Source organism: Thamnophis sirtalis, unplaced genomic scaffold (genome assembly GCF_051295495.1).
Source record: "Thamnophis sirtalis isolate CommonGarterSnake01/CBP01778 unplaced genomic scaffold, rThaSir2_p1.2 scaffold_7, whole genome shotgun sequence".
Lineage (NCBI taxonomy): Eukaryota > Metazoa > Chordata > Lepidosauria > Squamata > Natricidae > Thamnophis > Thamnophis sirtalis.
This window is the reverse complement of record NW_028261387.1, coordinates 52,347,521-52,360,273: the sequence shown is the minus strand read 5'-3', so window position 1 is coordinate 52,360,273 and position 12,753 is coordinate 52,347,521. Positions and strand designations below refer to the sequence as shown.

The 12,753-nt window shown below is 34.0% G+C and overlaps 1 protein-coding gene across 17 annotated transcripts in view; it reads right to left on the bottom strand.

Annotated features, from left to right (window-relative positions):
• Positions 1-12,753, bottom strand: part of NFASC (neurofascin) — a 170,119-nt gene that overhangs the window by 18,551 nt on the left and 138,815 nt on the right. For 8 of the 17 annotated variants that reach the window (XM_087720033.1, XM_087720035.1, XM_087720031.1 and 5 more), the window contains 3 exons: positions 8,672-8,854; positions 4,927-5,049; positions 3,675-3,815 (listed from right to left, as the gene is read on the bottom strand). The exons of 8 other annotated variants lie outside the window; for them this stretch is intronic. In XM_087720033.1, coding sequence (XP_087576159.1) covers positions 3,675-3,815; positions 4,927-5,049; positions 8,672-8,854 — 447 coding nt within the window. The remainder of the gene's footprint in view (positions 1-3,674; positions 3,816-4,926; positions 5,050-8,671; positions 8,855-12,753) is intronic. One more of the 17 variants, XM_087720039.1, reaches the window with a different exon arrangement.

Sequence of the window (12,753 nt, the reverse complement as noted above, 5' to 3'; positions counted from 1 at the left end):
TTCTGACTCCAGTGCATTGGTACTGCTCGCAAAGAAAAGAGTGTACATTATGGATGAGATTTTAAAAAAGAAAAGAAAAATGAGCAGTGCTTTCTTGTCGCAGGTGTGAAGGATGCATGACAGGGACCGGCTGTACTCATATCAGATGCATTTTACCAGAAAGCAAGGAAAAAGACAGGAGGGCACTAAAACCAAGTGATTCAGAAGTCATTTGCAAAACATCAGAGGATTAAATCCTGGATATCCATCACTGCATAATGAAGAATTCAAAGTCTTTTATTTTGTTCTGGCAAGCTCTGATATTTTTTTAATGCAGATAGTATCCAAGTGGTATTATAAAAAAAGGGGCTAAATTCCAAAGTTTAAGCTACCTCTTTATGACCCTTAAAATGAATATTTTCCCTTTCCCCCTAAAAAGGAAAGACAAGCAGGCAGGTAGGCAGAGATTTATCCACAAGTGAGAGGTAGGTTTGCCTTTCCAAAATCTGATTCTTGAAAGCAACACTGCAGCACCCAGTATTTTGGCTTTTCACATTTATGCTGTGTATGCTATAATCCTTGGGAATTACGGAGTCTCCTTTCTATGATATTTCTATACCATGATGAGACTTACAGTTCAAAATTCTACTAAGGAATTAATAAAAGTACAAAAATAATTTTTCACATTGTATTGGAGCTAGTCAGGTAGAAGTCTTGTTTAAGCTTGTTTTAAACCCTATAAGCATGAGGTTGGATTCAACAGCAGAACGGATCCTTCCAACTCTATAATTCTACAATTTCTAATCCTTCTATATTTCAATTGCTTCTTGTATTGTATACAGAACAAATCTGTATAGAAAAGAAAGACTGGAAAAATGAAGCATAACGTTTGATTGATAATGTTAGAATCACTTCCAGAGAAGAAATGGTGAATGGATGTCCTTGAACAGGGGAAACAACATTATGGCTGAATTAGCATCTGGATGCTGGATCCTAGTTACTGAGATGTCTCTGGAGAAGGAGAGATTATGAGATTTCCCATATGTATTCTCAACATCTACAACTCATACATAGATGGTAGAAACCAATGTTTCTGGAGTTGCTTAGGTGTGATGCAACTGAAAGCCAAGGGATTTCAGGAGGCTCACAAGCATAAGGTAGGTCCAAGGACTTTATGTTTGTTCAATCCTCATCTCTTAATTACTCCCCTCGAGCGCCAGTTTTTAATATATTGAGAACTCTTGAAATTATGATATTCACAGGGTGAATCTCCCTCAATCTGTACTGAAAAGATTTATAAGTACCAAGTTAAAGATTCGGAAAAAAAAACTTTTTGGAGTAAAGAGCAAAAGATTAGAGTATTGGTTTGGAAACATTTAAATGAACTAAGGGTCCAGATAGATGTGAAATGGGACTTTAAAATTAATTCTATGAATCCTTTCTGTGGAAAACTGATGTTTTTAAATTCTGAAAATAGAAGCATAACAAGATAAGACATGAATGTTTAGACACTAGAGGGATTCAGAAGACACTAAAGATTGCATTTAAAGGAGAAACAAATTACTTGCCAATAGTGGAGCAAAATATTTCAACCCCAAATGCATTTAATGATATTTGGGAACAATGGACTCAGAAATTAATTTTAAAGATATCTGCTACCATTGATAAAAGGAATATAAATGATGTGATGTAATAGGAGTTCTATTAGATATGTCTTAAACAGATTTAAATGTAGATTTGGATATACTAGATGTACAAAAGAGCCCTAATAAAAATTTGAAGGAATTTGTGACAAGAGACAAACAAAAATGAAAAGAAATCAAGTTTTAAGAAAGAGATCCATTAAACTTCTCAATTTTTTTTAGAAGAGACAAAGAAAATAAATAGGAAATCAAGTTCTAGAACATTATTTGATGGGACTAAAATTAAAATTACAGAGTATATATACAAAATACATTTATATGTATATATGAATATGTGTATATATGTATATGTATGTATATATATGTGTGTGTGTGTGTGTGTGTGTGTTTGTGTGTATGTGTGTATGTATACCTAAAATAAAGATAAATGCAACATTGGTTTATTTAATCAAGGTAAAATATATATCTTCTTATCTGTGACTACCATTATTGAATTTTTACTGATTAGGACTGAATGACAATGTTTTAAGGTCTTGTTTCTAGAAGAGATGAGATACAGGAAAAATAGTTTATTTTATATTTTAATTCTATTTGACTAATGTGTTTTTTGTTGGTAATCTTTAATGAATTTTGATTAACTATGATTTAATTATGAGGTTTGGGGAATTTTTTAAAATAAATAAAGGATGAGATGTAGAAAACAATATCATGAAATAGGTTCTGAGATTGAATTTAAAATAGTTGTGTTGTTATTTCTGGTATCCCTTAATGGACTTTTGCTGATAATGATACAATGACAAGGTTTTAAGAGTTGTTTATAAACAAAGAGATGAGATACAGGATGAAGGGATGTCTTATTTTTCAAGAGAAGATGATGAATTGTCAAAACAAGCTTTTATACCTGGTGTGACAAGAGGAAAGTTATTTATATATTTTTTCTTTTCCCCTGAACTTTATACCCTTTGTTCTTATTTTTTAAAGTTTCTATTAGTTTTCATTGATATATTTGTACTCTTTAATAAAATTATTTTTAAAAAAGATAGCATTAGGAACCATCTACAGAAGAACTTAAGTTTTGTTGATTGTAGTTGTATTACTCAAAAGCACAGTTTAAGATCAACCAGCTTCTATTTCCCAAATACAGTTATAATTATTACTTTTCCTGCATTTTTGGTATAGTTAAATGCAAAGTAGAAACTTTGACTAACAGCAAAATAGCTCGGAGAAGCCACAAAACAATTCTGTCATCTCATATTGCATAGATAGCATTGCATTGTTAATCCCTTCCCACCTTATACAATTCAGACAAGAACTGAAGCATATAAGGAAATAGAAAATACAACACAAAATATGTTGTAATGATATGTCTATATACTCTCTAACAATGAGAAAACACACAACAATTTTAGAAGATGGGAACAACGTGAAAGCAATCCTACAAAGAGTTTAGTGATATGAACAGGTGATACAAGGCAATATTCAGCAAATGTAAATTGCTAGTTCTTCGATGACAATTTATGACCATGTGTAAGCATGAACATGCAACATATTTCTGGGGCTCTCCGACCCTTCATTTTGTAATAGCCAACAGAATCCTTTTTTAAAATAAATATTCTGGAACATAACTGCCAATAGTTGTATAAGCACATGCATGACGACAATGGACAGCGCACGCTCATTCAAGCATAAACATAAACAGGCCAGTAGCAATAGATACCTTGCTCCTTAGGAACATAATTTATTCTTTAGGTCTAAGTATTACAGGTCTCTGTCCTTGTTATAAGATTTCTTGGAAAATGAATTTGTTTCATTTTTAAAAACCCTATAAATAGTTTAAAAGCAAGCAGAGAATAATCTTAAGATTCTGGTTAAAAGTGATATATTTTGATAATTGTATAATAAGGTCAGAGTGCTTGACATTGATGAAAGAATGGATATGTTTCTTCATGCATGCCTTCATCCTTCCATCTGAAGAAGCAGCACAGAAAAGCAGTAAGCTCGGAATGAGATGCATCCTCAAATGCAGGACATGGAGACTGAGATTCATCTCACCTGGACTTGTGTGAAAGGTTTCACTTGAGAAGACAGACTCATTGCCTTTGAGAAAAACCCGTACTATATACTTCTCACCAGGAATCAGATCACTCAGCTCCAGAAAACCTTTAGCAGGGGAAGATTTCACTGATTTGTTACCTGGGAAATAGAAATCTCATATCAAAGGTAGCTAAAAAGAAAAGAAGAGATTATTGTGTGGTCAAGCATCAAGTTGGGCTATGATGATATTTCCTGGCTGGATAACGTATTTAAGTAAGATGAACATCCAGAGTTTGAGACCTCACCCAATTCAAAGTTTCAGAGTTTGTTTACAAGTGTTTTATAAACCAGCTTACACCACTGGCAGAATCAATTTTCTAGACACCATTTCACTAATCTAAGTACCAGCTTCAGCATCAATCAGATACAATTAGATGAAAGATTCTTACACAAATGGTTCTGTGATTGCAACCAAATCCAGAAAATTATTTTGTTTCAAACTAAAATGAAACAAAACCAAAACCTCTATCTGTAAAAAGGACCCTATTTTCACAGATTCTGAGAAATTCTAATTTGGATAGGAAGGAATTGCCACAATTGTCTGGCACTTCCAAGTATTAAATAATATTCACAAACCTTTCTCTGAAAATACTTTCATAGCGGCTTGATGTGTTGTTTTTAAATTTATCTACAGTTTTGGAAAGGTTAAGGGGAAACATAATATATCTAGTCTTATTAAAACCATATAGAGGAATTAGAATATGAAATCCATGACCAAATAGTCCGACATGGATCTTTAAGTACTTAAATCCATGTAAAACATGGGCTTATAAAGACTGGATTAGATATCTGTATAAATGTAAACCATCATTATGACTGCAATTCTTAAAGTGTTCCTGAGCAGCAAAGCTCCATAAATATATTTATAACTGCAGTACAAATGAAAAAGTATTCCAGAGAAAGGAAGACAGCCTTTCCTTTGGCCCTGTAGTAATCATCTGAATGGTATGCACAGATATATTTCAAACTGTGCACAAATGTCTTCAACATTATATCAAATATTTTATAGTCAGTCATATTAGCTGCAGTTATTAGGGTTATATAGTCAATGAATTCTATGGAGAACTTTTTTTGAACCACCACCACAATGTGGTGAGCCTAACATCATCAACAAATACAGAATTGTAAAAATTGAAATAAAAGTCTAAGAGAAAACAAGACCTACAGCGCATTAAGTACTCTGCAACATTCCCATGACCCCGGTGCTTACTGTTGCTATACTCAACCACAAATTCAGTGTCAGCATCAAATGCGTGGTTCCAGGTGATATTTGCCCAGTTATTGTTAGATGAAATTTTTACATTCCAGATGGGCGGCAGCTTTCCAACATCAGCTGGTGAACAGGTTAGAACAGAAGTTAGTAAACTAGATAATGTAGAAACAATGTGTTCCAATTTAAGTGAAGGTTCTGGATTCATTAGCAATTTCTCACATAGGTAACGTGAAAAAAAAATTGTCCATCACTTCTTTGACTCTTAGTCTATTGCCTACAGACTAGTAGTTTGGAAATGGTGTTTCATTAAAGTAACAAAGTCACATCATGAAAGAACATGCTTTGATCTGTATACATCATTACTAGTACAGAACACCAATAATAGGTCCCCTCTTCCTTACAGTGTAATGCAGATAATATTATTCACCCCTGCTACCAGGGATCTTTCTAACTTTCATAGGAGTTTGCTTTGTGCAATTCCATTTTCAATTTCAGTCTTATATCTTTGCCTCCAGATTTGCCTCTTTTTTTTGTCTGCCCTAAGAACGCAATAAAACCAAATACTGTGCATGTCCCAATGACCCATATTTTAGGAATCCACTGTTTTTTGATTTACAGTAAGCTAAATTTGCAAGCTATTTTTGCTACCTTCTGCTGGCTCCTACAGCTACTCCAAAATAGGACAGATGTGCTTATGTAATTAAGTTCTCAAGCTGAGGGTATTTCTGGGGCATTTTTTTCAGAAACAAAAGTCCTATGGCTGGGTTTTGGGGAGTGAGAGACACTTCCCATTTTTTGAGAAGCACAGTACAGAACTATGTGAGAAACTACTGTGCAAATAAGCCTTAATTTACTTAACTACGGTACTTAGGAAGGATCTCAAACAATCTAGCGATTTAAGACTCATCAAGAGACTGAGACTCTTAGTGCAGTTTTATTATTTTAAAAGCATTTTTGTACTTGGAAACCTAGATGAAACTTTTGACAGTGAAGCACTAACATCTAATGAAAGCTAACTTGTACTCTGAATGCTAGAATTCTTTTCAAATAAATGGACTGCTGATGCTGAACACTTTAATGGCTTGGCAGTAGCAGTTCCTGATAGTGTTTTTAAGTAGATTTATGAAACACAAATATATTCTGCTTCAACACTGCATCAAACCAAAGAAAAGTTCAGTGCATATTAAAATATACCAGCTCTCTGATTTAATGTCTATCTAGAGAGAAAACTTTTTGGTTAGTATTCTGCACAGGATGCATTCATAATCCTTTGTTCTTTGTTGATTTTATGATAAGTTTAGCTGGCTTGGCAATTTTAGCTCAGAAACACAGGCTGTTGCTTAAGGCTGCTTTTCTATCAGTATTTACCTGGATGATGTTAATATAAATATGAATTCAATTTGAATTACTTCTGGATACATATGCATATGATTATAAGCTCTTTGTATAAAGTGAATTATTACAATCTCTCTTTTTAATAGCAGCACATTTTTAAACAGTAAATGCAGCCACAATGTAATGTGACTTAGAGCATTTTCCTGTCAACTATATTTTTTAATCTTCATGATATATTTCTGTTCACAACAGAATTTTATTTTGAAATGTCTATATACTGTTACCTTGTTCAAGTCATTACCACCACATGGCCATTCATATAATATATAGTTTTGAGCATCAGCTAAGAACTCTTTATATTGATGAAAACCAGGCATTATGTTAAGTAAACATGGCTTAGAATACATGTGAGTATTCCCATTTTTTTTCTGATGAGACTCCAATCATTACAAGCAGCATTTAATCAGGATTATTAAAGTTTGCTTTAACTTTCATCAGGATTGTAACATCATTGCTGGTCATGCACTGGCCAATTCTGAGTCAAATAATACCATTGGACCGAGACTGAGAACATTTTAATCAAGAATCCCAGGTATTTTTTTTAAAGCAAAGATTGTTTGGACATGATTAATTGTCCATGTCAGGAATTTGTACACAGGCAGCATTCTTTGTTTAGAGCAATTCAATTACATTGTTATCTGCTTTGAAATTAATTCTGCATTGAATGATATTTTCCCTCCTTAAGAGCATGTCTGAATGGGAAAAATCTATGTACAAGAATATTCTTGCATAAAATGGGAATGTCTTCTGATTAAACTCAGAGGTTGCAGTTTTTTTCCCCAGCTAAACTATTTTAATCTTTATTCTCAAACCAAGGGAATGTTAGGAAAAAATATGTAAAAAGTCCTGAGCCTGTCTTTGCCCGTCCAGTTATCAATTTGGCTATCAATTAGAATGGGAAAGCAAAACAAATCTGGTCCAAGTTTGCTATGGCAGAATAAATTGACAATAGAAAAGGTGCATTAAAATGGGCCAGGTTTGGCCAGGGGCTGTGGTGAAAAAAAATCCTTCAATAAATTCTTATGAGAAAGACAAGTGGCCAACAGCTTGGAATGCTACTGACTGCTTTATACTTAAGCCCATCTCTTCCATAGGGAGATCCAAGGCAGAGCTGCTGTTAATGAGTTCGAAAAACTTTAGAATGGAAGACTTTGTTACTTTGCTCAGTAAAGATACTGTGTTTTAAATTGGCATTACAGTCGATTCTGGTTCTATTTCAATTTGATATTGATTCTGTGATAAATGTTTTGATTCTCCAGATGTTAACAGATCAGAGCTAAAATCTCCAAGCTGTATATCTAAACTTAGAAGATTTTTGAGTCCATCTTTTTTATAGGGGATCCCTATGCTTTCTAGTATGGACACTCTTTTGGGAAGTCCTGAAGATGTAATTCTGCCCATGGGCCTGGGGAACCCAGAGCGGGATGGAGCCCATTAAATGGCTGGTATGAGTATGTGTTATCGTCCAGGGTGGCAGGATAGGGGTTATTATTTTATTATTTTTATCTCCTGTAAGCCACCTTGAGTTGCCATGAGTAGGTGGCATTATAATTTTTTTAAATAAATAAATAAATAAATAAATGCCACTTCGTAAATGAGGAACAGTAAAACAGTAATATAGTTGCACAGAGATCCACTCCAAACCATCCTGACTGAAGTTGTCAACTGTTCCTTGAAGAAATGTCAATAATTGGCATACTTCAGTCCGACATGATCTTTGATATGCTATATTGCGAATAAAAAATGTCATTTTGGTATTCTACCCATTGTAACTATGCCAGAGGTGGGTTCCTACCAGTTCGGCCGAGTAGGTAGTAACTCGGCCTGCTATGCTCCGGGACTGGTTCTTTTGGCAGAGATGGATTTTTTTTACTACTGTGCATGCCCAAAGTGTGCACATGCCTGAAGCACGTCCCCGAATGAACCGGCAGTAGCAGAAGCCAGAACCCACCCCTGAACTATGCATAATCTATTAGAATGCAAATGAACAGAATCTGGGTTTGTGTGATGTCTATAAAGGACATCTTTGAAAAGGAGAATCCAGATTGTCTATGGCAACTAAGAAGTAATGCTGGAGGCACAAAGTTTTATAGAAATAGGTCCAACACTTTTCTGAATACTCTTTTTAGCATTTGGGATCATTGTGAATCTTTAAAAATAATCCAATGATTAATATGCAGCCGGAAAAAAATGACTATGCTTAGAGGAAAATCCTGGTTCTGCATGATTTAGAAATCATCTACGCTGCTGTTATTAGGATTAAAGTACATGAAAGACCCTGAAAGGGCTTAGATAGGCAACATAAACGGAAGAGGCAAACACAGAAGCTGAGCCCGGTACTTGATACCTATTGTACTAGCAACAAGTGTGGTGATGATTGCTGGCTCTGTAGTGGTTGCAGCTTCTGTGGTGGTGGTTACAGCTTCTGTGGTGGTAGTGGTTATAACTTCTGTGGTGGTGGTTACAACTTCGGTAATGGTGGTTGGGACAGTAGTTTCTGAAATGGTGGTTGCAGCCACAGTTGGAACATCTGTAGTTTGGTGAATGGTTGGAGACATTAAAACTAGGAGAGGGAAGTGCAAAAAACTGCTTTTAAAAGATACTGTGATTTCAATTCTCTGGCTTTGTCAATTATTTGTTGAAGCTAAACATGCAGGGATGTGGAGAAAAAATGGACCAAGACACTCGTTCACACATACACCAGATGTAAACAGCATATAATTCTTCTAACTAAAGAATTCTATTTTTCTAAGGAGAAATAAAGCTTGAATTTCATTCTTTCTTTGGCGGTCTTATAGGAAGATTTCTCCTTCGCAGAAAGACAGGATGGTCAGTTATGGGAGTGTCTCAGATGAAGGGGCATGCAGAAAATATTGAAGACAAGCAGAGGGCAAACATGCAAACCCCAAACAGATAGTTCTTATAACCAAACTATTCAATTTAAATTTTCTGTTCATTGATTCAACAGATTGCTCTCTTCGTGGCCTTGAGAGCTTAACAGTATTCCAGCCTCTGAAGGCAATTAATATAGGCAAATCTGGAATGGAAAGAAAGGACTCACAAGGACTGTGGAAGGATAAAGAGAACGTATTTGTCTTGTCTTAATAAAGCAATATGAGTAAAGTCAATAACACTTTTATTAGCAAACTGAAATAGCAAGACGCTCTAAGGAAACAAAACAATGCAGAACAAGACATTTTCGGTGATGAGAAATTCTAACTTTGCCTTATCATTTTAAGGAAATGAAGGTATATGTTCAAATAAGAAAAGTAATATTGAATCTTTAAGTTTTCCGCTAAAATAAATAAAAATTTCCATTTTGCAATAAAACAGCCAGTTACTGCAAATCCTGAAGTAGTTCTCTTGGAAACATATTTATCTTTTTGCATATTAATTAGAATTATTATTTTAAAAATATGCTAGGGATGTTATTTGGATTGTTTTAAGCCTAACAAATATTTTGATATTAGTAATGAAACACAAAAGAATCTATACTATCATAATGGCAAAACATTTTTTTAAAATATCATCTTATGTGTGGAAAGAGAAGTCATCTCTCTGTGTGATTAATGCATTACCCCATGAGACAAAATGCATTAACAGAAATGATGTAAAATAGATTTGCATAAAATTGCATATGTTAATGCATATGTATAAATGTAACATTTAAATAATTACCCTATTTATACAGAAATAGACTAGGCATAATGGATGAGAGAGCACACTCTGCAATTGAGGTGCCGAAAGTTGGTAAGCAATTCTAGATCCTTACTTTCCCTTCTCACAAGACACTTATTTCCCCTTCTTCTATTTCTCTCTGAAATTTAGATAGCTCTGTAATTAAGGGGTGTAATTAAAGAACAACTCTCTGATTGCCAATCAAAGAAAGGATTACATAAATAAACCCATGCTTAACTTGTTCTGAACTCTGAGAATCTTATTCTTTATAATCTGCTTATAAACAAAGAGTTAGTTAGATCTTGTTGCTAACTGCTAAAAGCTGAATGTGTAGCCACCTCAGAGGTTTCTGGAAAAGATATTCTTTTAAAATTCTGCTGCAGAAAGATCTGAAAAGCATAATCTTCAAGTGAACACTATGAAGTAGAAAATTAAATGCATGAGTTCATTTACCTCCTATCTGGTGTTGATAAGAATGAGCTTGTCAAAGTGGCAGAACACAAAAGAAAGAGGAAAGATAATTCTGTCTATCAGTGCCATGGATTTCTGATAAGATTCAACATAGTCTATTATTCAGCCAGTATTTATTATGAGTAATAAAGCAAAAAAACAATCAAATTTAGTTCCCTTAAACTATGCCATGGGAAACTCATTCTTCTCTCTATTGAGGGAATAAAGAAAGAACAGCTTATAAAAATGAGAACTCCAATATAGTTCCCCAAAATCACATACCCAAGTTTTGCAATACTGTTAATAGAGGGACCAGTTAAGAATCTGTTTTTCTATTCATCCCCAAAGTACTTTTAGAGGCTAACATATATTGTTGCAGTCAAAGAAGGGGTAGGACATACAATAGAGGCAGGTGAAAATAATGAGCAAATTTGGAGAAATTGCCTTCTGTTTACAGTTGTGCTTATGAAGTTTTAGTAGAACTGGGTTGCAGTTAGTACCTATGCTTTATTCTTATACATGTGGAACATTAGTTTATGCTTCAAGGACTAAGAAGTTGTGAAGAAATGAAAAAATGTCACGATTCTGCTACATCTTTTTCAAAACCTCTGGGTTTTGCCATTTACTTTGCAGGAAGTACTTTGTACTAAATGGCCCATTGGTAGGATAAATCTTAGTCTGTTAAAGTGGTAGAAATTGGCCCTAAGCAGCCAAGTCTCAATTAAATAGGCAATTAGATTTAGAAACTCTTAAGAAAACAAAGTTTGATCCAATTTGTCACGGACCAAGCACAGCAAAATTAAATTAACCCAAGATACCTTGAACTGTGGAACTATAGAATTTTATAGTTGATAAGCTTAGTCCCAGCAGTGGGTTTGGAAAGGTAGGAAAGGGTGCTGTGAATCTTTTTCCTAAGTATTAGAGTAACAGGCAATACATAATAAAGACATTTTCCTACTTTGCAAATTATTTCATACTTCTAAATTATTTAGTCCATGAGAAATTTCCATGCCTTTTGCTTAAAAATAATTAAATTGAATTATTCCATTCCTGTATACAGTAATATGAAAAGGATTATAATTTTTACTATTATAAACACAAGAAAAGAGTATGAATGAGCAAAATTATGCTTTTGGCTAATAAGATTGCAAATATGCCTTTTTTAGTCATCAACTGGTGAAAATAAATCAGCCTGAGCTAAATAAAATGCTAAGAGTACAATATAGAAAACATGTACCCTTGGGTGTGATTATTCTTGATAATTTGGCTACTGGTTTTTGAATACTGATAGAAGAGAATATTTGTAGCGGAGGGTTGAAATGTGGGGTCTTGGTGTTCTCTGAGCTTGGCTATTTTCTTGCAGACATTTCATTACCAAACTAGGGAACAACATCAGTGTTAGCACGGCCTTCTGAATAGAATGCTCATGGATATCTATGATTATTTGAAACAATTGGGCTACCTCCTCCTCCCAATTTTCTTAATTTTTTTTTGTTTAAGTGACAATTTAATACTTAAAAAAGCTTTCCTAACTTGATGCCTTTAGAAATTTTGGAGTTCAACAAAATCTCTAACTAACATGAACATCTCTCACACATCTGGAGGACATTGGAGTGAAGAAAGCTGACATATTTAATTAATCCTCCTGATGAACTATAGTAATGTGATATCAGGGTATTCTTTTAGCTTACCCCCAAATCATACAATGGCAAAATAAAAATGTCAAATTTCAAAATAAAAACAAGAAACTCTGAAAAGTCTCACTAAATGATTATTTGCTAACTTAAAAATCTACTCAATGTTGAAGAAATCCTGGTTTGGTCAAGCAGACTCTGTCCTTGAACTAAATCTATTAAAAAAAATTCCTTCCATTTTGTATCCAAATATACCCAAAGAATATGAAGGCACTTACTTTCACTATATGGGAATAAATGCTAACATGCAAACTTTTGGAAGGGCTCAGCTGAAATCAGTATCTATGCACCTTTTGGATTTTACAGACTGCTGTATAGCCTTGAGCTATTTTCCTTCCAGATTGTTGGTAATTTCATAAATTCAATTCCCACATTCAATTTAACCAAGAGAGAAATCCTCTCATTTTAAATTCTTTGGTATAATTTTAATTGTCAACTGAAGAACTTTTATGTAAGAGAAGATATTCCATTTCTTCAGAGTTCATACAGGTTTTATCTCAAATGCGAGTTGCAGATAATATAAACAATCAAATTTTAAGATGTTCTTTTACAACAATTGTGATGTAATTAGTTAAATTGTTCTCACAAGCTATAATAAAGCTTATAT